The following is a 25,361-nucleotide window of genomic DNA, read 5'->3' as shown; positions in this document are numbered from 1 at the left end:
TCAGTTTTACACACACCCAAATTAGAACTTAGAAAAGATCGCACAACGGAAACTGCATGGGAATAGCAGTAGCTGGGATGGTTGTGAACATCTGGGACACATGGCAGCACAACTGTTCCTTGATTCCATTTGGTTATTCTAAGTGGTTATCATCAAACCCAAAGAACAGCTTAGGAAAACACCCTTTTTGAATGAAAAGGAGTCGCCTGCAGCTAGCACCCTTACAAGAGGGTTTGTGACGACACAACTCCCATTTAGTACAGGTTCCTTCTTAACACCCATGCACAGAAGTGGAAGCTGAGGACCGGCATCCTGCATGCTGTGCTCTGCAGAGGCAACATGGACATGCTTAGCTGGTGGAGGAGTGTGAAGTACTGATGCCTAAAGCTACCTAGGGGGATGTTTTATTCTTTTCTATATGAAAGGTATGGGTATACATTCTCTAGCTACTTACCCAGCCCTCCATTTTTAAAAGTTATTTTTAGATTTGAAGTACAACATACACACAAACGCACAAATAACTGACATGCAACCACTACCCAGACTTACACTTGGACCGGAACTGAGGCAGTTTGGACAGCCATGTGTAAGGCTAAGGTGCACCACATGATGACTTGATGTAAGTATACATTGTGAAATGATGACCACAATAAGGTGAGTTAACACACCGTCACCTCACATAGTTATCTTCTGTGTGTGTGCGTGTGTGGAGAGAATATTTAAGATCTACTCTCTTAACAACTTTCAAGTATACAACACAGAATTGTTAATTACAGTTACCACGCTGTACATCATTATCTGTATCTTTTTGCTGTAATAAACTGTGAATCCTTCTTGTAAATCAGAGCCTGACGGTGGTCTGGGGGACTCCAACACACCACCACAAATGCACTGCTTACACCTATGGGAAAACACTAAGACATAAGACGTTACTGTTTTACGTGATTTTAAAGTCCTTTCACCTTCTAGTAATGTGGACAAATTATCCAGGTCTTCCTCATTTATTACTTGATGAAACTAATATTTTCCTTTATTATTTCTAAAGCAAAGCCTACCATTATCTCAAGAAACGCTCGCGGTTACTGTCGCATCAAGATTCTCTTTTTAAACAGGGACACACATTAGCAATGTAAAAGAGCCTCTGCAGTCAAAATATATTTTTAGAGACTCAGCTGAACAATAAGCCCTGAACTTTTGTTTAAATTAAGGTAGCTGAACCATTAAAACGATTTCCCGAGTCCGTGGGAACGTGTCTTGCATAAGAAGGCATTCCAGTCCTAGGAAACACGCCGGAGCCTACTGGGTAATTTGTCAGCTGCTGGGATTACAGTGGGCAAAGCTGCTTAATCATTTTTGTAGACGCCATTCTTCACAAATGTTAAGAGGAACACCCTTTTCCTGGTTATCTAACCTCCTCACCGGGAGCCAAAAAAAATGAGATCGAAAGTCTGCTACTCCCAATTATTTTATTATCGGCTGGAGAATGCTTTTGGCAGACATTCCACTTCCTTGAGGGGAAAAATACCCTGGAAAAATTTAATAAAAATGGAGACTGCATTTTGCTCACTGTTAATGTCTATTTGAGTTCTGCAGAGGAAGGAATCAAAATGCAGCCCAAGAAGAAGACAAAGGGTGAAGAAATGAGAATGCCATTAAAACGCCACTTACCAATAAAAACTAGTTGGAAGAAAAAACATCCCACAACTAAGGGATTTGAATCAGTGGTTCTCAACTGGGAGTGATTTTGCCCTCCAGGAGACATTTGGCAAAGTGTGGAGACATTTTTGGTTGCCACAACACAGGGAAGGGGAGTGTTATTGGTATCTACTGGGTGGAGGCCAGCGATGCTGCTCACCATCCTACAACACAGGACAGCGCCGTAGGATAAGGAGGGATCTCGCCCCAGACGTCGACAGCATCGAGGGTGAGAAACCCAGATCTAACGAACGGGCTGAAAGCCTTTACATAAGGCGTTTCATTGTGGCCCTTCAGAATTTCTCGGGATTAAGGCCATCAGATCTGCCCGCCTCTCTCAGGCTGACCACGTACATGTTACAGATTCCCTCGAGCCAAAGTTCCTAAGGGGATATTTTAAAAACTTTTTAAGAGTCTCTTGAAAAAGGGTGGGAAAGCAGCCATGCATAGACTTCCACCCCCCGCCCCCCAGTAAAAATACAGCCTGCCCAGCGACTATGGTCCCAACCAAATGCAGAATAGCTTCTCGTGATAATTACCCAGGAGGAGCCAGCCAGGTGGGCAAGGCATACAACGCCATGCCGTTTGCTGAATTCCCGAGGCTGCAAAAATTAGAGCTATGTGTATCACACTTGCTCTTCACCTTCCGAGGAGTTTTCATTTTCTGTTTCCAAAAGCCTGTGACGGTTTGTATGGCTGTCCATTTCTAAATTAATATGGCCGTTCCTTGAACCCACTGTACAAAAAAAATCCCCATCAAAATCTAGGCCCACACTATGGCTAATGACCTGCAAAATCTAATTAAAATGTCTCGGCTGCCTTTGTATTACTGACCACCCTCTTTCTCTCTCACACATACACACAAAGCTCAGCCGACAATGGAAGTACATATACTTTCAGTTTAATTTATTTTTGATTTAATAATTTCAAAATTATCACGGACTCACAGGAGGTTGTGAAAACAGAGGAGTCCAGTGTACACTTCATCCAGCCTCCCCTCGAGGGTGACATCTGATCTTGCTGTAGTACAATATCAAAACCAAGAAGCTGACTGGGCACTAGACTGCAACTCTCGAGCTGTCACCATTTCTGACCTGCATGTGTGTGTGCACATGATCTGTGCGATCACCTTCACATCGAGACAGAGAACTCTCCCATCAGCTCAAATAACTCCTCCAAACTAGCCCTCTGCAGTGACACCCAGCCCACCTCAACCCCTGGCGGCCATCTCCACAGTCCTGGCATTTTAAGAGTCTTCTAGAAATGGAACCATACAGTCTGTGGTCTTCTGACGTCGACTAGTTTTAGCCAGCACATTTCTCTGGAGACTTAGCCAGGTCGTGGCATGTATCTATAGTTCATTCCTTTTGACTGCTGAGTGGGGCTCCAGGGGAAGGACGGAGCACTGTGTGTGCAGCCAATCACCCATTGAGGATGTTGGGGACCTTTTCAGTGTGCTGCTGCTGCAAATAAAGTTGATTTTCTCTATTATCTTAAAAAGTAACCAGATTTTGTCAGACACCAATCTAGCTTACAAATGACCCTGTGTGTGCCAAGGATTTGCCCCAAACTGTACAGTTCTATTAAAAAGCCCTTAAATGTACACGGAACCTATCCATGGGGGATATGTTCTAAGATCCCCCAGTGGATGTGCGAAACCATGGAAAGTACCGAACTCTATAAATGTTTTTTCCTATACATACAGACCTATGATAGAGTTTAATTTATAAATTAGGTGCAGTAACAGAATATTTGAATTGCCAGCATCACTACTCTTGCACTTTGGGGCCATTATTAAGTAAAATAAGGGTGACTGGAACACATGCCCTGGATCCTGTGACAGTTGATCTGATAACCGAGACGGCTACTAAGTGCCTCACAGGTGGGTGGCCTCTACAGCGTGGATCCGCGGGACAAAGGGCTGAGTCTTGTCCCCGGTGGGACGGCATGAGATTTCACCAGGCTACTCAGAGCAGCTCGCAATTTAAAACTTATGAATTGTTTATTTCTGGAATTTTCCATTTAACGTTTTCAGACCGAGGTTGACTGTGGGTAACTGAAACCACGGATAAGGGGGAACTACTACAATTACGTTACTATGGAATTCAGGTGGATCCTTCTTTTTGTTTTGAGACTAATTTTCCAAACTCGAAAATAATCTATACATGAAACTTCTTACCATAATACTGTGATTTACAAAAAAATTGTGGCAAAATGTACATGACATAAATGCACCATTTTAACCATTTTTCGATGTACTGTTCAGTGGCATTAAGAGCATTCATATTGTTGTGTAACCATCCCCACCATCCATCTCCAGAACTTTTTCATCTTCCCAAACTGAAACTCTGTCCCGACTAGAGATTAACACCCCATTCCCTCCCCGCCAACCCCAGCCCCTGACACCCACCCTTCTACTTTCTGTCTCTATGAATCTGATTCCTCTAGGGACCTCATGTGAGTGGACTCACACAGTATTTGTCCTTTTGTGTCTGGCTTATTTCACTGAGCATAATGTCCTGGAGGTTCATCCATGTTGCCGTGTCAGAACATCCTTCCTTTTAATGCTGAATAACATTCCGTTGTGTGGATGGACCACATTTTGCTTATCTATTCACTCATCCACGGCCAGGTGGGTTGTTCCCACGGTGACTGTTTTAAAGCACATTTCAGTGCCCTCCAAAGGGTGAAGCTCATCTTTGAAGGAAGAGAGCACACCTCTTCTGTGAGGCTCTCCAACACGTCACCCCTCAACCTACAGCAGCTCCCAAATCGGGGACGATGAGCTGGGGTCAGAGATGACACTCAACTCAAACTGCTCAACCTTTAGTGAAGCAGAGATTCTAACAAAATTACACGAGAGGCCAGCAGAGGGGGGACGGGAATTCCTGACATAACTGACAGCTCTCCGCTCAGGAGTCAGGGCCTCAGAGAAGTGCTTGCTCCACCGACGGGCTGAAATTCCCAGGAACCCTTCTTGAAGCCGGACTGGCTGGATTTAAAAAGCATGCTCTTTTACAGGCCCCATGTCACCTGGTGCTTTTTCCGAGGGGACTTCTTCATGCTCAGTATAATGTTTCAGTGGAAATAGCTTGGCAGCGACTGTGGCCCCTTGGCAAACAGGGACCCACCCTCTCAGCCCTGTCCCCATTCCAACAGGGACCTCGCTGGTTCATCCACTACAGCCTGGCTCTCTCTTACCCAAACAGGCTTCCTTCCCCACCAGGTCCCAGGGAGCAGCTATGCTGACATGGATGCTTTTCAAACTGCTAGGTAACCTTTCCAGAAAGTAAAACCTCTCTGTGTGTTTAGAACAGAACCACCTTCAGCTTTGCGCTTGGGCTTCCTGGGGAGAGAAAATGCTGAGGAGGCCTCCGTACTCACTCTTCCTCTTATGTCCTAACCACAATGACATTACAGAGGCTCGTCACAGGGCACAAAAGTGTGCCACCTGGCGAGGAAATCTTTATTATTTTTCTTGGCATAGATGCTCCATAAAACGAATGAGAACGCCATCTAAATTCTGTTTTAAACCTTGAAAATCTGGGTACAAACTATTTCACTCTCCCCCTTACTTATAAGGATGATACATAATCCAGAACTATGTGTACATTATGTAATCAAAGAGAACATCCCTAATTCTACCTGGCTAGTCACGTGCGCACAGATATCGGCTCTCAGGACGATGGCACCAGTCTAGGGTGTAGATTCTCATTTTTGAAAACTGCCGATGCTCCTCTCTGAATAACGCATATATTGTGATGTTAACGGACGCAATAAATATGTATAACAAAGGGGCCTCTAGATTATAAATCATAAAAAATCTGAAAACAAGTTCCAGGGTATATGGAGTTTTCAGTCATACTCAAAGGTCTTTAAATCTTCCCAATGAAGAAAGAAGTTCATCACCCTGGGGATTTGTGATAGATGATAAATGAATTTTTACTACCTACCGTAATGATGGCTCCTTTCTTTATCTAAAATGTTTAAAATGACAGCCATCGGGGACACGCAACCCAGTAACACAGCCTCACCTGACAGAACATCAGTGAAACTCGATTTCGCGTGTGTGTTTCTTTCCATTGGCACAGCCACACCCCAGCGGTCAAGTGGTTTTCCTGAAGCGTCTGCCTGTTCTTGCTAGTGGGTGGATCAGTCACAAAACTTGAGATGGGGAAATACTTCCCCAGGTTTTCCATGACTTCAATAGCTTGGATGTGTGGGCACATAAATGCGCAGAAAGCCTCAGCATCGGCTGTACCTAGGGCCCCACCCGCAGCAAGCCTGCTGTGTCTCTGGGAGCCCCACAGATGAACACAGGTCCTGCTCAGACGCCCGGTCTTATCCCTGGAGGGTTGGCTGGGCTGCAGAGTTTTCTATTTTTATGCAGAAAGTTGCACTGCTGAAAGAGGAAAAGGTGTGCAAATGTGGACGCTCTCTCACTCGGCAGATCTGGACGAAAGTCAGTGGCGGAAACTGTGGTCCCATGCAGGTTCACAAAGGCTAATTTTAAACCCTAAGAGGAAGTGTAAACTGTCACTAGTATCCTGCAGATTCATCTGCCAGGGCTGATGTCCTTTTACCTACTTTCCAACAGGCCCCGCACTACAGGCACCCAGCAGCTCTACAACTCAAATCCCATCTACGAAGGCACTGATGCGCACGAAGTGCCTCGCTACCCAGAGAGACTGCAAGGGGGCGCTGGCTTCTGATAAACTTACACCTACACTTACCATATGACCCAGCAATCCTGCTCCTAGACATCGACCCAAGAGAAACAAAAACCTACGTGCACACAACAAACCTGTACGCAAATGTTTCTAGTGGCTTCAGTCCTAGTCGTCAAAGCCTGGAAACAACTCAAATGTCCTCCAACAGGAGACTGGGACAAACCAACTGCCACGCATCCTTAAAAAGGAACACGTACTACTTAGCAATAAAGAACAAACTACTGATGTGTGCAACAGCACAAATGAACCGCAGATGCATTATGCGGGGTGAAAGATGCCAGACTAAAGGCTGCATGCTGTAACTTCCCCTTATATGACATTCTTGTAAAGGCAAAACCATAGGGACAGAAAATAGAGTGGTGGCTGTCAGGGGCTGTGGTGGGGGGAGGGGTTGATTACGAGGGGCACGGGGGGGCTTTTGCGGGGTGCTGGAACTGTTCCATATCCTGATTGTGCTGGTGGTTATGAAACTGTAAACACTTGGCAAACGTTGCAAACCTGTACTCTAAAAAGGGTGAATTTTAGGGCATGAAAATTATACCTTAATTTTTTTAAAAAAAAGATGTAAGAGATGAAGGTGGGGCGAGATGGAGAAGCAGCCATGTTTGACAAGGAAAGGTCAGATGTGTCTTCTTCAAGGTTGCTAGTTGAGACCAATAAGAGACTCGCCATCATTTAACGGCTGTGGAAAATCTGGCCTCAAAGCCCCAGACCTTCTCTCCTTTCCACAATAGATTGTGACATTGACCCAGCTACACAAGAGACCTTCTCTCCATCCATCAGTCATGGAGTCGGCCCTGTGTACATGACATAACACAGACACTCACTTTTTTATGACAAATCACCAAACCCATTCATTCAGCTCTCTCCCCAGAGTCTGGGCACCTGCCGGTGGGTAACCTCCCTGGTTGCATAAAGGGCCCTCCTCCACCAAAGCTAGTGTCCATTGGGTCCCTGCCCAATTGAATCTGGGAGAAAAGGTTTATAATTTGGATTTGGGGATGAAACCCCAGAGGAAATATTTAATATGCTCACAGGGCCTCACTTATTAAATTTTCCCACTTTTCATACGGAGTTGAAATGGAGGTTGGTCTCCCATGCCATACTCAGAAAGAAGCAGGGACAACAACTCATGCCTCATCCAATATTTGGAGGAGCTGCTGGCAGAAGCCTGTGCAGGCTGAAACACATGCCCAGGGCTCGCTCCCTTGCTTCTTGCCATCTCAGATCCCGAGGCGAGCTTAGGGCTCAGTGGGAAGAGCGTCCTGCCACAATCTGCCTCTTCAAAATCGCCCAGACAACACAATTCACCCCCATAAGACAGAGGCCAATGGACTCTTACCCATCAAAGGCAGATGGCCGTAACTCATGCAAAAATCAACCAGGCCATTTTGGTGCTGGGGCTGGCAATTCAAGTTTCTTACCACTTAATTAAAAGCCTTGACTACTAACCAGTTTCATCTTTCAGACTGCCATGAACCTGCTACTGTGAGATATCACAAATCAGCACTATTGAGTCCTTTTCCAGGCAAGGCCCTTGCTTCAGACAACTAACAATGACAGCAATGAAATCCCCTCTTCCTTAAAGGTTGCAGAATATACAGTTGGGTGAAAGCCAGAGAAGGATCTAAGATGGTCTGAATTCTGCCTCTGGGGGCAGAGGAAGGAAAGAAGTTCACTTTTGGGATTCTTCCCTGAGTTTGAAGAGATGTGACCTGGATTCTCATAACACTTACAGGAAAGTGTCATCTTCAACACCTTGCCTTCCCACTATCCAAGATGTAAACGTCCCATTGGGGATTCTCTTACTTGCAGCTCAAAGCATCCTAACCAATACAACTGATACATGGGGCACAAGACGAAGGGAGAAGCTGGTGGAGACAGAAGGATTGAGAGGAACTGGGTCTGCTGGCTCCAGAGCAGAGGGGCAGGACTCTTGCCACGAGCTCAGGTGGCTAGCACCAGGAACACCATGGTGCCAGGGCACTTGTCCCTCACTGCACCCGAAGGTAGGGTGGGATGTTCTGGGTCTAACCCCTGGTCGGCAAGGCAAAGAGCAGATCTACTGGAGAACCAGCTGGCCCCCAACCCGCAAGGTCATCACCCCTCTCCCTTGCATACCCACTTTCTCGTACACACAACATAAGGATCACAACAACTGAAGTAAGACTTGGCAACAGAGAACTTCCTGTCAACTTCTAGCGGAGAAAGCCAGATTGGGAGGAGTTGAGGAGTGAATCACCTATCGGAACACAGGACTTATTTGTAAGGAGTTTGATGGTTCTAAGAGGCAGAGAGAGCAGATGCTTGAAGGGGAAGCAGGAGCAAAGGACGTGTTTTCTTTTTTTCTTTTTTCCTTTTTCAACTAGAAAAGAGACATTAATAGGCTGAGGAGAACGTGCTCTTTGTACCTGGTGGGAGCTCAAGGAATATCTGCTTAACCCAAACTTTAGGATTTGAGATAAACATATAAAACAATCCCAAAATGAACACTTAAACATTGGGCATTTCTTCTCTCCCTTCTTGTTTTGAAAATGTCCTCGTGGGTGACTCCAATCAACTCCAGGATACGCACGATCATGAGAAGAAAGGGCAATAATCTCTTTCTTAAATACCAACTCAAAGTATGGCGCTTCACTGTAAGGACTGACAAATTAGGACAGGAATTGAGGAGATGTTACATAAAATCGACACTGATGAAATTCTATGCATTGCTGTCTCCCAGCTCTCCTTCTCAGTTGCCTGGTGACGGAAACTTTACCAACAAATGTGAGAGACGTGTAAACAAACTCTAAATAAGGAAGGCTGGCCTTTCTAGGGGAGGGATGGAGATCTCTGTGTTTATTCAAAGAGGCCAGCAAGGCTGGTGCCCCGGGGCCCCAGGGATGGGGTTTGGCGGGGTTTGCGTTCGGCGCAGAAGCTCTTTTCTTCTTTCACACCCTTTATCTATCCTGACACATACACACAAGCACAGGGACAACAGTTGCAGCTTGGGCTTTGCTCACACATTTTCACTGCATTTTTGCCTTCATCCTATCTTTGTGCAGAGGTGTTTCTAAAAGGAAAGAATCTCGAATTGAATGCTGAAAGTTTACAGGGAAGCAGGGTTTGGTACATGGAATTTTCACTTGCAGACACCTCTGAGAATCTGTCAGTTCTGTGACGCAAGAACATCTCCAGATGAGCGATTCCCCTAAGTTCCGAGGCTAAGGTATCAGAGCGGTGGTAGTGATTTCCCTGATTGGCAGGTGTCAAGTAGTACATATTTTGTTTTGTATATCAATTTTTTATATCAGCTTCTATTTTAATCAGCTTTAGTTGATCCAAATGACCTAATACATAAATAGAAAGAAGGTACACCTTCCATGAATAATGCGACGTGAAATCCCCATGTATATTCATTCATGTATATTCACTACATATACACATACACCATATATATGTATACACACCAGCCCATAAATGCCCTCACTATGGCAGAGGCCAGGAGCACCAAATTGCTCCCCACTTTCCATGTCTATCACAACTGCTCTTGATGTTAATTCCAATCTGATTTCATCTGAACAGAAATGTCAAGGGAAGAAAGGACATACTCCCTCATCCTACCCCGGGGATGGGTCAGCCCCAGAATCTTCTCTTCTCCCTTTGAACACTCTTAATAAGAATGCTCTTAGCTCTTCTTTTGGTATAGCCCGGTTTTTTGATCAATGATTGATGGCTCTGCATGTAGCATGTGGAAGATGAGATTCCTACCGACAGAAAACCAACCCTCTTACCTGACTCTTGGAGATAGCGATACACCAGAAAGTTCACCTCGTCACTGGTTATGCTCATCTTAGCCTCACCTCGCGGCGATGAGGTCTTTATGAAGTGGGAGCCACCTTCTGTTAGAAAGGCAAGAGAGAAAGAGGAAAGAGAGTTTTGAATCACTGCCTATGTTTTTTTAAAATACATTCTTCTTGAGACAATTGAAACAAATAATACCCATGATGGTAATTAACGCCTGATTCATATTTTAGTTTGTGATTATGTGATTACACAAAATTTGTAAAAAGAAGTATTGGTGTATTTTATAAGGCAGAGACACAGTCAGGTATAAACCACACTAATGAAGATAAATACACGGGCAACAAAATGAAAACAAATAATCGACTTTTTATTCAATAAAAATCATGTATGCACTTGGGCCAGTCCCTTGGCCGAGTGGTTCAAGTTCCACATGCTCCACTTCAGCTGCCTGGGTTTGTGGTTCAGATACCGGGTGCAGACCTATTCCACTCATCAGCCACGCTGTGGAGGCATCCCATACACAAAGTAGAGGAAGCCTGGCACAGATGTTACCTCAGGCAAATCTTCCTCACCAAAAAGAAAAAAAAAAATCTCGTGTGCATTATGATCACAAAGCATGTGATAAGGAGCATGACTGGAATCTGGAGGTGCTCTTTGACAGAGGCAGCTGTCCTAGACCCTGAGTGCTTTTCCAGACAGATGGAGAACATTACTGAGTAGACAAGTGGTCATGTCAGCACCCCTAGGAAGGGTGACCACATGGTCCAGCTGCACCTGTTGTTCTGGTACCTTCCATTCATAAAAGTTTACATGACAAACTCCATGGTCACTCTACCTCCAGAGTGTATGCAGCACTGAGAAAGAGGACAAAGATCAGGGAGGAGCTAAGGAAATGTGTATGTCACCTTGACATCATTTCCATAAAGAGGCCAGGTCTCAGGAAGTCAGGAAGCCTATATCATTTGTATTTTGCCACCAAACTCACTGCAGGAGGAAACTTGGGAGGTTAGGGGATATAGTGAGAATTTTGGGAGCCTCTATGTCTGAGGTAGCCAAGAAGATAGAGTCTGAGTTTTTCCATAATGATCCTCTGGTTAGACCTATGAACAAGCCAGCCCACAGAGAACAAAAGTCAATCAAGTAGTAGAACTCTTGTACATGGACGAAGCAGGATTCAGAGAGCAATAAGAGTGGTCACTCCAAATGGCAGTAGCCAAGAAAGGCCACAACTTTGTTCAATGATGTCGCCAATACCAACATTTTAGGCTGTTTGGGAACTGTCTTCAGAGTCCATGTTACACATTTTCAGGCGTCTTTATTGGCGGCAAAACTTTATCATCAAATGAGAATTAGGTTTTTGCTTGCTTTAGGAAAAAGATAAAAGGACAAAGTATGCATTCAAGCTGGGAGGATTTGAACCAAAGGTTGTTGTAAAGGTCATACTCAAGATGGCCCCCAGTGAGTCCCACCTTGATATAATCCCCTCCCCTTGAATGTGCACAGGACCCGTGACTTGCTTCTACCCCACAGAATATGTCAAAGGAGAAGGGTGCCACTCCCTTGGTAAGGTTCCATTACACGGCAAGGGTGACCAGTTGTGACTCCCATAATTATGTTACATTACATAAGACTCTGACTGAGCAGACTGGAGGGAAAGCTCTCCTGCTGGCCTTGAAGATGAAAGCTGCCATCGCATGAACTGCCCAGGGGACTAGGGGGTAGCCTTCAGGAAGCTGTGGGCCTCAGTCCGACAACCACAAGGAACTGAAATTCTGCCAACAACGTGAACTTGGGAGTAGATCTCCCCTCAAGCTCCAAATGAGGATGCAGCCCAGCCACCATCTGCCTGCAGCCTCGTGACCCTAAGAAGAGGACCCAGCAAAGCCGTACCCAGACCCCAGACTCAAGAAAACTGGGAGAAAATAAGCATGTTGTTTCCAGCTGCTGAGTTTGTGGTGGTTTGTTCGACGGCAGTGAATAACTAACACAGCTGCTCCTGGGTCCTTCCAGGTCTCACTTTATAGTCTCCACAAAATTTTATTTTGTAGTCACCAGAACTTTGCCATGCAAAAATACTCAACGACTTTACTTGATTTGGTGATATTTCTGTATCAGTCAAAATATAAATTTGTCCTGGAATTTCTGCTTGAACTCTAGGGAGTTCACTCATAAACAGCATTAGGAAAATATTAGAGACTAAATAAAAAGCTATGAAACCAGAGCTTAACCAAATGAAAAAATAAAGTATTATTTGAGGAGAAAGTAAACAAGAACAAAAATATAAATTACAGAATCCTGTCGCTCTGAACAGACTCTTGGTGATGCTGAGTGTTGCCGTTATGATGACGACTCAGTTCCAATGACGAATTCAGACTTTTAGGTTCTCCCCATGGTGAATAGTTGGACCACTGGGGGTGATCAGGTCTTGAGGGTGGAGCCCTCATGATGGGATTAATGCCCTTATAGAAGACACCCCAGAGAGCTTTCTCTCTGTGTGTGAGGATACAGTGAGAAGAAGGCAGTCTATGAACCAGGAAGCCAGCTCTCGCCAGACACCAAGGCTGCTGGGGCCTTGATCTTGGACTCCCAGCCTCCAGAACTGTGAGAAATAAACGTCTGTTGGTTAAGCAGCCCAGTCTGCAGTGTTTGTTATAGCAACCTGAACAGACTCAGACACCACCTCTAACCCCTTTCTCTCTTATTCTGTCATGTCGCGTGTTCAGAAACAGTATAATGTAACTACCAGCTTCTCTCTGCTTCAGCACTTTTGACACTTGGGGCCAGACGGCTGTCTGCAGTGGGGCTGTCCTGTGCACTCAAGAGGCTCAACAGCATCCCTGGCCTCCACCCACTAGACGCCAGTACAACCTCCCCCACCCCCGTAGCTGTGATGATCAAGACCTCTCCAGACACTGCCAGATGTGGCAAATTGCACTGCTGCTCGTTGAGAACCACTGCTACAGAGGAAAAATAAGCATTTTGTATTTGAAAGGAACTCCATTTATAAAGCTGTCCAGCAATGTGGAGCTAGCTCACAGACATGGCTTGAAGGAAACCGCCAAGCTATTAAAAGTGATCATTTAAAATGCACCATAAGAGCTTTGCTTTTTCAAATCGCCTATGTAAAATCTTTCTACAAACTTATCAGTGTTTTCATAAGAATATCAAATACTGATTTTGTCTTTCAGCATCCAGATCTTTCTTGTTCTCTAAGGAGAAGGCATCCAGATGCATACAGACAACACGACACACCTGCACCCAGAGCCTTGCGGACCCTCCCCGCCCCCAGGTGTTTGTAATCAATATAGGTGTCTGCACACCTGTTCTCAGAGGACGACAGAGAGTGAGAAGAGCCTCAAGATCCAGGGAATTACAAACAATTCTTGGTAGCCCAATCCTCTATTTTTCTTTATGCATCATTTTTTTTCCAACAGGGAAACTTTGATTAAGCTCTGGCTCTCTGTTTTCTGATCACAGATTCACTTTCTCTCTAAATTTCTAACAATTTACAATCCAGGGATCGGAATGCTTCCTCCAATACAGAGTTAACTTCTGAAAGGGCTTTTGATTTGTAAGCAGCAGGGAAAACAAAACAAAAACCATCTGGCGAGGAGCCAGACAGCCTGATTTCTCATCGTGTCTCCTTCCCTTTCTAGCTGTGGCTCGCACGGCAGGTGCTGTGGCTGTTTCTCCAGCTCTAAATTGAGGACAGCAACAGCCCCTATACCTGGGAGAGGCTGTGAGGGTTAAGTGCTTTTACATCACTTCTCAGAGCAGGGCCCCATGCTCAGAAGAGATCCAAGATGTGCTAGCTATTCCTCTTATTCAGTCAACGGCAAGCAGCCCCGAGGAGCGCCCTGAAAAGGCCTTCTGGAGGGACAAGGAGAACACACCACCCGCGCCAGAGAGCGACTCAGAGCTGGTCTCCTCGGAATGGTTAATGGGTGACTTCCCAACAGGCAAGGTGGTGCTTATTAAAAAAGCCCGTCAAAAAAAGGCACTAGCCCCAGAAACCGTGATGGGGTATTTCTTTTCTAATATGTAGAGCTGGAGACACAACTCATGTTTTAACACCTAGCTGGCTTCTGGAAAGGCATCCATTTCCAGCCTCGAGTTCTGAGAACTCCAGTGGATGCTTTCCGGCCTCTCCAGTTCTAGGATAAAAGAAAGCTTCTGCGGCATTGGTAGATCCTCCTTAGCCTTGAACAAAAGCGGGGGGAGGGCAGGGAACGAGTTCTTAATTAGTGCAATTGTGTTTATTTTCTTGCCTGACCCAGTTTTAATTTGAGACACCTTCAATTAGGCTGATTTGAGGTCTTTGGAGCTGTGATTGCGCAAAAAGCAGATAACCGCCTTCCACCTCGGTTTAAAGCCACAACATTCCCTCAGTGCTGCTTAAAGAAGAAATTGGTGCAGGCTGGTGACATTTCTGGAGTTTCCCCACTAGAGCTAAGTATTCCAACATAAATAATAGTTTGGGGTTAAAGCCGCCAAGAAACTGAAGGGAAAATTATTTACAGTATTTCTTCTTTTTACGATTTAATTTCAAGGTGGCAAAAGCTCCTATGAATCACGGTTCCCTTCACAAAATAGTTCAAAATTCAGTCGCCAAGAGAAGTGCCATTTAAGAGTTTCATTTTATTTTATATTTATAGTATTTAATATGCTTTCGTTCTCTGGGAAGGGAGAGGACTACACCAAAACAACAAAATCTTAATTGCTATTTAATTATCTTAAAAGATATAATCACAAGAGACCGACTTGAGAGTTGGCGCTGGTGGTTAAAAACCAAAGGGCGAGTGCGCGCCTGGCCCCTAGGGGGAGAGCGTTGTTCGGAACAGCGAACTCCACACACGCTGATTCGGAGGGGCGGAATGTGGTGCGCATCGCATCCCACTTCAGCAGAAAGCTGCTCTTTTCACAATCTGCCCCATTATGAAATGAGCTCTTAAAATCTGTTAAAGCAGCCCTTTGTTTCTCCAGGGACGGAAGAAAGTTTGTCTCATTTCTCGTTTCTGTTATTAGCCTGTTGGCGAGCATGCTGGAAGAATCCATCGCTTAAAGTAATCTTCTGGATAAGGCTCAGGTCTCCGGGCCTTGTTTCCATGCAGACTGAGGACTGAGAGCCAGAGCAGCTGGCAAATCTGCTCGAAATGACCTCATCATCAAAAGGCAATTTTCTCTCTGCGCTTCTCCACGGACACGAAGAAATCCCCTGTCGACTCTAACGCAGTGGCTCTGACCTCGCTGTTCGCTTTATCTCTGCAAACAGGAACTGAGCTCATTTTTATTCCACCATCAGTGGTCGGTTTAAGATGAAATTTTTGATGTACGTATCAACATTCGCATCGAAATCCTTTCCTAAACTCTGCTTGAGGACCACTTTATTTTGGAGATGAAGCAGGCTGATTTATCACTTTGCACATCTCCTCCTCCTGCGTAACTGTAACTGAGCCAGGATGTAGCTCTGGAAACATTGTTGTCCAATGACAATATGATTAAACATTTATAGATTGATCCTAATTATAGGAAAATAATATACATAGAAAAGATTGGGGGAAATACATGACAATATTAACACTGGTTCATCTCGGTTGCTTTCTTTCATGGAATTATCTTCATTTACCAATGAGTTCATGTATATTATTTTACAGTAAGAAAAAGTTCTCCCAAAAGATAAGATTTTTCACTAATTTTACAGTTATATTTATTTACTTTGAGTCACATGGTCCAAATTTATAAATATTATATCATATTATAATCCAAAATTATAACTATATTACTTTATTACCAGAGTTCATATGCCTAGCAGTAGCACCGCCATTTAAATATGGGCATAAACCAGTGCCATCAGATACAGTCCTTAAAAGAATTTTCATGACCGGGGAAAATGTCCATGATATAGTGCTATGTGAAAAAAGTAGGTTTCAAGATGCAATGTGCAGCCACTAAATTTTGTTTTGTACACACACACACACACACACACAAATGGAAGATACCCCCTGAAATACTCTCACACCTATCTTCAGAGGTGGGATTATGCTACGCTTATATCTGAGGATGTGTGTGCGCCTTTCTGTATTTTCCAAATTTTCTCCTATGAGCATGAACTGTTCTCACATTCATTAAAATGTAATTAAAACCTGGCAATGTCTTCAGAAATAATCAGTGTGAGAACAACTCAGCACTTCTAAGTAGGAAATGGGGGTACAGGGTTGAGAGAACAGGGGGGGTGGGTCTTGTGTTAGAAAAATAATGCTGCTCTTCAAGGAATAAGAAAACATCCCCAGGGTGAGGTATTCAGAAAGGGTCCTTTCTGTGTCTGACTGCCCTTCAGGGTTAATTAATGGCTGGCTGGGGCCTTCATCCAAAATCCCTGTGTATATCAGCAGCAGATGCTGACATGACAGAAAAGGCGTCCTGGAGTTACCTCCCATGCCTCCTGAGTGGCTACCAGGTTCTCTCTCAAACCCTCTGAACTCACCAGCCTAACTACTCTGCACATTTTCTCTGCCTGTGGGGCAAGGAGACCCAGAAGGAAGTCTTCCTAAAAATGCTCAACCTAGTAACAGCAAACCACCGGTATGAAAGTCCGTATCACATATAAGGCAGACAATGTACATAAGACAAACAGCACAATTTTCCTTTTATATTCTTCTCCTCTCTACATAGGTAAGTGCACATTTATGGACCCAAGATTTCAAAGCAGACTGCCTTAGAAGACAATGACAGCTATTGCTTCCACATAAGAGTAGCCTGTCCTGTTTTCCTAATGACTTTGGTCTTTAAGCTAACACTTCCAATTAACTTGTAAATTAATTTACAGATTTTAATTATCTTTAAGACTGAGAAGTTGCAAACAGTTTGTCCACAATGTGCACTTGGCCCTCAAATTTCAGGAATACACCCAGGCTGGTATGAAACCTCTAAAACACTGTGATTTTCACCCACATACGCAGGATTTATTTTGGCCTTGATGATTCCTTTTCCTGCAGTAGGTGGAGTCATAAGCAAGCTCATTTACTCATAAAATGTGTCTCCTGGAGTTTTGAAAAATAAACCCTGCAGCTTTCTCTGTAGATATAAAGGCAGGAGATGCCTCACCCACTGAGGTGGCCTGAATCTCATAAATCTTGTGTTATAGTAGTTTTTGAAGCTTCAATTTAAATGAATAAAAAATTTTTTTTAAAAGGAAAACACCTGGGGCTGGCCTGGTGGCACAGTGGTTAAGTTTGTGCACTCTGCTTCGGTGGCCCAGGGTTTGTGGGTTTGGATCCCGGGTGCAAACCTACATAACGCTGATCAAGCCATGCTGTAGTGGTGTCCCATAGGCAAAGTGGAGGAAGAGTAGCAACAGATGTTAGCTCAGGGACCATGTTCCTCAAGGAAAAAAAGGGGAAAACACTTAAAGCATTATGAACCCAAGTATTAGATAAGAGTCCAGTGACCTCGTGTTTACGTCAGCATAGGAACCCAGTTTTGTAATCAAATGCTCAGTGGCTTAAATTTCCACAGCCATGACTGATAAAACTGAAAATACAAAATAAAATACTAACAGTAGCAGTGAATAGCGTTTATCAATCTCAGTACTACTGACATTTGAGACCACATAAACCTTTGCTGTGGGGCTGTCCTATACACTGTAGGGTGTGCAGCAGCATCCCCCGCCTCTACCCACTCGATGCCAGTAGCACCCCTCCCTCTGAAAAATATCTTCAGACTTGACCAAACGTCCCCTGAGGGTGGGAGGCCTGCCTCTGGCTGAGAACCCAGGTCAGGGCTGTTACACAGGTCCAGAGCCTCTCCTCATGACGGGCAGGAAGGTCCTCCACTTCCTCAAAGTCCTGGCTCCCCAAACATCTGTGGCGCCTTCGCCAAGTAAGTGCAGCTTGCACTCTGTTTTAAGCATATCACGAGCCTGCAGAGCTGCACCTCCAGATGTCCTTCGGCTCAAAGGGGGGCAGTGAGAAAAGGCAGAAATAAAAGGACGTGTGTTCCTCTAGGGCAAGGTCCGCAAACTGTGGCCTACAGGCCAACTCTGGTCTGCTGCTTCCTTTTTCAAGGCCTGTGAGCTTGAATGGTCTTTACATTTTTAAACGGTTGAAAGAAAATCAAAAGAATCGTATTTCATGACCCATGAAATTGATATGACATTCAAATTCCAGTGTCCAGAAATAAAGTTTTATTGGCACTCAGCCATGTTTGTCCACTGATGTACAATCAATAGCGGCTTTCACACACCAACGGCAGAGCTGAATGGCTGCAGCCGAGACCAGCCGGCCCACAAAGCCTAACCTACTTACTCTCTGGCCCTGGACAGAAAGTGTTCGCCACCCCTTCTCTCAATGCTCCCAGCTCTCTCGAAGATTTCCCAGTTTCTACAGTAGAGAATAAATGCCTTGTCGCTTCCCGGCTGGAAATCTTCCTGTCTGATAAGCTAAAGGTGATGCCCCCAAAATGCTGATGTTCCTCATGAACATACCAACCACTTTAAAACTGAGAGCCAAGAAAACACCCCTGCCACGGTCTGCTGGGAGTGGCTTTCAAAGGAGGACCCCTGTCAAAACTAGTTAAGTCTACTGGAAAGAGTTATTAGCCCTCACTTTCTGAGGCACAGCCCCCAATACAGAGAGAAAGGGCAAGTGATTTACAGGTGACTCCCAATCTTATTGCTGCGCAGTAGGTACTGTGGGAGGTAAGCCACACAGTGCCATTTCCCAGCATAATCTCCAATGGCCATTTGCATGTATGAACTGCACGAGTTATCAAAGGCTACACAAAACCCCAAAGTCACCCATACAGTCACATGCCAAGGCCTCACGCACAGGAGGAATTCAATGTGTGCTCAATTCAACTCAGTTGGAGTTTATGTCCCCTAAGTACCAAATTACTACCCAATCCAAACATTGATGAGCACCAGACCTCCTCTTCCATCTTCCCTCTGACCTTCAGAATGTGGTTCAACTGCATTTCGAAAAATACTGACTGATGCTGCAGTCACTCTGGAAAAGTTTGACGCTTCCTCAAAATGTTAGAGAGTTGCCATGCGACCCAGGAATTCCACTCCCAGGTGTCCTACCCAAGAGAAATGAAAACATACGCCCACACAAAAACGTGTACGCGAATGTTCACAGCAGCTTATTCAGAACCACCAAAAGGCAAATACAACTCGAATGCCCACCAATTGATGGATGGATAAACAAAATGAGGTCTACCCGTACAATGGAAGATTATTTGGCCACAAAAAAGAACGAAATAAGGAGTCATGCTATGACATGGATGAACCTTGAAAACCTTATATTACATTAAAGCTAATCACACACTCAAGTTAATTAACATTTTGTAAATTTTTGTTTTTATTAACAAATTACAGTTTTTAAATTTTTTTAAAAAATCAAGATTCTTATGCAGGTTTACTTTGTTAAAACAATTTTTAGACATTTGGTTTTAAACAAAAATACCTCAATAAGACACTTTAGTTAAATTTAGGTCTATCATTTTGGTTCTGATGGTTTTTTAAAAAATAAATTAAAAAATCTTCCCCAAATTTCTATCTGTATAAGGTTTTTTAAATTACAGAAGTGCCGTGGGGCTTTTTTTCTAAAAAAAAATTAAAGAACCAGAAAATACAAAAAATAAATAATAAAATCAAACACTAAAATCCCATTTACCAAAGATAACTTTTACAGAACTTATTTTTAAAGGGGGGGGGTGGGCATTGTTTTAATTTGGGATGTGGGCTTCAACTCCAGACACCTGTGCACCTATGATTGGTTGGGTGGCTCTTCTGGAAACCCTCTCATCTCACTAGACCTATAAATAGTAATCTCTGTGTTTTTCTAATAAGTTTCAAGGTTAACTAGCAAATCAATTTGCAGATAGATACAAATCGTATTAAGAAACTAATAAAGCATAGAATTAAGATACAGGAGCCAAATAAAATCTATACTCAGGTGCCCAATTACAATTAATTTTTCAGCTTAAAAATTTTAATTCACAATGTTGACAGGAGAGATTGATTTTAGAAGGTGTCATCCTCTGCTGGTAAGACCCAGAAAAGTTCGTAGTGGCATGCTCAGTAGCCAAAATTCTTAGAAGGCAGTAAAAGGCCAATTCTTCATGTAGAATTGACTATACAGCCCATAATAATTTAACGATGCTCTATCTACTACCTTCAGTTACAGCAAAGAGAAAGACTTTCAATTTCCTCCTGAAAAAATCATTTTAAAATAGAAGATGTTCAGTTTGGGCAAGACGCAGTTCTGCTTCTGAAACGGACTTCAGTAAAAGGGACAAAGATCCAGTGGCAGGTGGGGCGCTTACCTTTATGGTGACTTCATGTGTGGACCTTTGGAACAGTGGGCTCCCCAGCATCCAATCAGAGAAACCACAAAGCGTCTGCCAGGAGCCGCCTGGTGAGAAACGGGGAAACTTGAAAAAAACCGTAACATTCTTTGGGAATTATTCACCTCTGACCTCTCCTATTCCTTTATGTCTTCCCTTTCAAATGGATGACATTGTTTTTCTTTTTCATCCAACTCAAACTTAACATATTTTATTGTTTCATAATCCCCATCTTAAACTTTAACACAGACTATGCAGTTTCATTTTCAAAGTGAAAAGAGAAATTAAAATGACTAGTCGGTATTATTGTACATGTAGAAATTCTGAGAGCAAAGAGTCTCAAAGTAGATAAAATTAATTTTAGCTCAGATATTACTACTGCTAACATTTAATGATAATTACTGCCCATTTGAAATATCTTTGCTTTAGGGACTGTATCCCACGCAACTAATAAATTAAACTGCGTGCACCTTTAAGAGAAGAAAACATGCAGTAGAGAAACTTTAGACGTGGTGTGAGCTTACATTTACCATAACCACAGCGTGCATATTTGTGTGTGTATATCCACCCTAATTATACTGTGCTCATACAAACACAGAAACAACAGTAGAATCTTTTCCCCCCTTGGCTTCCCTAAAATAAAGCAAAAGAAAGGCACTGACCAATAAGTCCCAACTTTTCCATTATTGTACAGGCACACGTCGTTTTATAGTGTTTCGCAGATACTGTGATTTTTACAAGACCCTCCATCAGCAGAAAGATTATGACTCATTGAAGGCTCAGATGATGGTTAGCATTTTTTAGCAATAAAGTATTTCTAAATTAAGGTGTGTATATTGTTTTTTAGACATAATGCTAGTGCACACAATAGACTATGATGTAGTATAAACATAACCTTTATATACACTGGGAAACCAAGAAGTTCATGTGATTTGCTTTATTGTGATGTTCGCTTGACTGCGGTCGGTGGTCTGGAACTGAACCCGCAGTGTCTCTGACGTCTGCCTGAACTCAATTTCCATTTCACAAGGGTCCCATTTGTATTGATTTCTGAAGAAGCCAGGTTTCTCTCTCATAAAATAATCCTTCATATGAAAAACTTGTTTGTATTTTTCAGTCAATATAAACACTAAGCAGTCAATCACCATTTACTGAGCAATATTTACCTTCTTCCTTATAAAATTTCTTTGGTTAGAACGAATCTAGCCTCCTACAAAGTTTAAATTATCTACTGTCATCTACAAATTCAAGAACTAAGGAAATTAAATGCCTGCCATTTTCTCTAAATTCTTACTCAGTAGTCTTAATAAAAAGGTACCAGGTTTAATAAAATTCAAATCCACGAGCGAAGCTAGAATGAAGGTGTTTCTTTTTAGTGAATTTATACAGAACCTCATGGAACGTTTTAAGGAAATTCAAGCAAATTATTCCCACTGATTCATGTTTATAGTCAGGTTGTTAAAAGAAAGGAGAGTAAAAACATTCTATAGGCAGGTTCATAGGCCCTTAAGTTTCATTGCAATACATTTTTAAAAAACATCATAAGCATATATAAGATAAAATTAATAAGCAGGACAACTAAAGAAAAATCTACTACCAAAGAAAAATGAGATTTAAACAAAATTCCTCTACAACTCTTTGAACAGAAATTAAAGGGCACCAGAGTAAAGCAGGCACAAGGGAACACTGATTTTGCCTATAAAATAGAAATACATTTCATTATGAAAAAAATTCTGTAGTGGAGATGAAATAGGACAATACTCCTTATAGTAACCTGAAGCAGAAAGCAAATGACTGTTTTCAGGATTGGCTTGTAAATCACCATGGGAGAAAAAGAGCCTTATGATGAAATTGCTAAATACCATAAAGTATCAAAATATGAGCAGATGTCACCACAACAAGCCCCAAATTGCCTGAAAATTAAAACGTCAAAATCCATAATAATTCAATAAGTAATTAATATGTAAACACCTCTTATTACAAGCTGTTCAGAAAAAAGCTTTAGGATCAAATTCTTATTCTTTGGTCCAAAACAGATGGTAACCTACAAATTAGAGTCTTAGAATTGAAGATTATCTTTTATATATGCTGTTCAACTCAGTAAGTGTAATTAACATCATCTGAGTGTCATAAACACACAAAAAAGGGAAATATGACTTTAGTTAGTAACATTCTTCTGGTTATGCAACATGTCAAAATTAATCAGTTTACTGCTAGAAACAATAAATCAAAATGAGAAATGCGACCTTCTAATATCTGGTCAGACTGATTTTCCCATTATTAGTCCCCAGACAGAACCACTATCAACAGTGTTGGCAAAAAGTTTATGTATTGGAAGAGATTTGTGTGAAATGCAAAGAATTTTAACAAAAGCAATACATTCCTTATTCTCAAAGGTAACAATAAATATAAAAAGGACTATAATTTTCCGGTTGCTTTCAGCTCTTGGCATGACACAGTGTAGACGTATGCGGGCGATTCTTCCACGTAGGAGGTAGAAAGGCCTTTAGTACATTCACGGTGTTGTGCAGCCACCCCCTCTGTCAAGTTCCAAAATATTTCCATCACTCCAAAAGGAAAGCTTGTACCCATGAAGCAGTCACTCCTCATCTACCCTCCCCCAGCCCTGGCAAATGCCAGTCTGCTTTCTGTCTCTCTGGATTTGCCTATCCTGGACAATTTCATATACATGGAATCATACAACACCTTTTGTGTCTGGCTTCTTTCACTGAGCATAAATTTTCAAGGTTCAGCCATGATGTAGCATAGATCAGTACTTCATTTCTTTTTATGCTGAATACTCTTCTATTGTATGGATGGACCACATTTTGTTTATCTAACCATCAGCTGACGGGCACTTGGTTTGTGTCCCCCTTCTGGCTCTTGTGAATAGTGCTGCTATGAACATTTGTGTAGAGGTATGTGTTTGAGCCCGTTCTCCATCCCTTGGGGTATATACCTTGGAGGGGCATTGCCCCACATCGTTTTACCTTTATCGTCCTTTGAGGAAGCCTCCTCGTCTCCAGGACTGAAAGATGCAAACAGAACAGGCGGAGGGAGGCCGAGCTGGAGCGAGCTGGGACCTGGGAACACGGGGACCTGGGGACAGGAGCTGATGGTCTAGCTCAAGCAGGCAGGGCAGTTGGCACAGGGGATGGATGCGCAGGAGGGAGCCGGGAAACCTGCCGACACAAGAGCCACAGCTGGCAAATGACCAAAGCTGCAGCCCTGCACAGCAAGCACCGTCTGTGTGACAAGCACATGCTGTGGTAAGGTCCGAACAGTTCACCTACTTGCTGCCACCGCAGACTAAGCCTTCTCCCATGTCAACCAAATCCATATGGAGCCCTGGCTCAAAGATGAAGAACACACTATTTCTCTGCTTGGAGCAAACCAAATAACTCTGCCACTCAGAAGCTTTTCAAAGAATACCAGGCAACTGGAGGCATTGGATTTATTTTTTGTTTGTTTGTTTTTGCCTTCAGCCCTGGCTGTCTTTCTAACCCCTGGTGGTTTAGCATCAAAGTTTTGAGTTCAGAGTTGCTTATACTTCTGTTTAGATGCATCAGGACCACTTGAGTTGACACTGGATGTCCAGGTACCTGCTTACACTGAAATCTGATATTGATCCACTCATGTAATCCCTATTAAAGGCATGGGATTATCACAATGCATCCATACTTTAGCACAGTGGTTCTCAACCAGGAGCAAGTGTGTCCTCCATCCCAAGGAATATTAGGCAACGTCTGGAGACATTTTTGGTCGTCACAACTGGAGTGGGGGGTGCTACCGGCAACTAGTGGGTGGAGACAAAGGAGGCTGCTAAACATCCCACAATGCACAGGACAGTCTCCCCACAAGAAAGACTGATCCACACCAAAATGTCAATTATTCCAAGGTTGGGAAAGTTTATTTTAATAGAACATATTTTAGAATCGCTAAGTTCACCTCTTCATGACTTCTGCTTGATTTTTATTGTGAAATATTAGAAGGTGAAATAACACTTTCATGCAGATCTTAAATTCAGAAAGAATTGTCTAAGGGATATTTTCATAGATTGTCATAATACTTTCTTCTTGGTTGCCCAATTTACAAAACAAAACAAATAGCCCATATGGATCACTAAGTCAAAAGGATAAACATACATTTTTATTGATCGTAAATTAAATGCTTAACTGTACAAATATTGATTCTCTCTCTTGATAAAACAGAATCGAATTTGTATAATAAAATTCCTCCAGTTGCCTGTGGAGAAGCCAGCATGGGGCAGAACTGGAGCCTCCTGCCCACAGCCAGCACCACTTGCCAGCCACATGAGGGAGCCACCAGGCAAGTGGATGGTGCAGCCCCAGTTGAGCCGTCAGATGACTGCAGCCTCAAGAGACCTCAGCCAGAACTACCCAGCTAGGTCATACCAGCAGCATTCCTGACCCTCAGAATCTAACACATTGTGAAGGGCAGGTGGGAAAGATACCCGGGGCAGGAGGCCTTTTCAGCAAGTGCCTCTGCATCATTTTCCATAGAATGGGGACAAGGATGTGTGGGGTTGCTGTCAGGAAAACCTAGAACCAAATGAATTTGGAAGCCTAGCAACTGGAGGTTTAAAATAAGTAGAGTTTGCCAAAGCATGTTCTTCAGAAGGATATTTTCCAGATTGTTAGTATGCGTTTGGTATGCATCACCTTAAAAATGGTTCCACAATCCAACAGGATTGGTGACACCCGGTTAAATAAAGTTATTAAAAAACAATAATAGTTAACACGTAATTGCACCTATTGTCTGCCTGGCTCTAAGTGCTTTAAA

At 43.2% G+C, this 25,361-nt stretch overlaps 1 protein-coding gene across 21 annotated transcripts in view; it reads right to left on the bottom strand.

The window, feature by feature from the left end:
- Nucleotides 1–25,361, bottom strand: part of TBL1X (transducin beta like 1 X-linked) — a 210,793-nt gene that overhangs the window by 39,884 nt on the left and 145,548 nt on the right. For 16 of the 21 annotated variants that reach the window (XM_070604918.1, XM_070604927.1, XM_070604912.1 and 13 more), the window contains 2 exons: nt 20,538–20,626; nt 10,202–10,309 (listed from right to left, as the gene is read on the bottom strand). In XM_070604918.1, coding sequence (XP_070461019.1) covers nt 10,202–10,259 — 58 coding nt within the window. In that variant the 5' untranslated portion in view covers nt 10,260–10,309; nt 20,538–20,626. Of the gene's footprint in view, nt 1–10,201; nt 10,310–20,537; nt 20,627–23,548; nt 23,741–25,361 lie in introns of all 21 variants that reach the window. The other 5 variants (XM_070604923.1, XM_070604924.1, XM_070604914.1 and 2 more) reach the window with 1 other exon arrangement.

The sequence above is a fragment of the Equus przewalskii genome, chromosome X (genome assembly GCF_037783145.1).
Source record: "Equus przewalskii isolate Varuska chromosome X, EquPr2, whole genome shotgun sequence".
Classification (NCBI taxonomy): domain Eukaryota; kingdom Metazoa; phylum Chordata; class Mammalia; order Perissodactyla; family Equidae; genus Equus; species Equus przewalskii.
The sequence above is the reverse complement of the archived record's forward strand: the minus strand, read 5'-3'. Positions and strand labels throughout refer to the sequence as shown.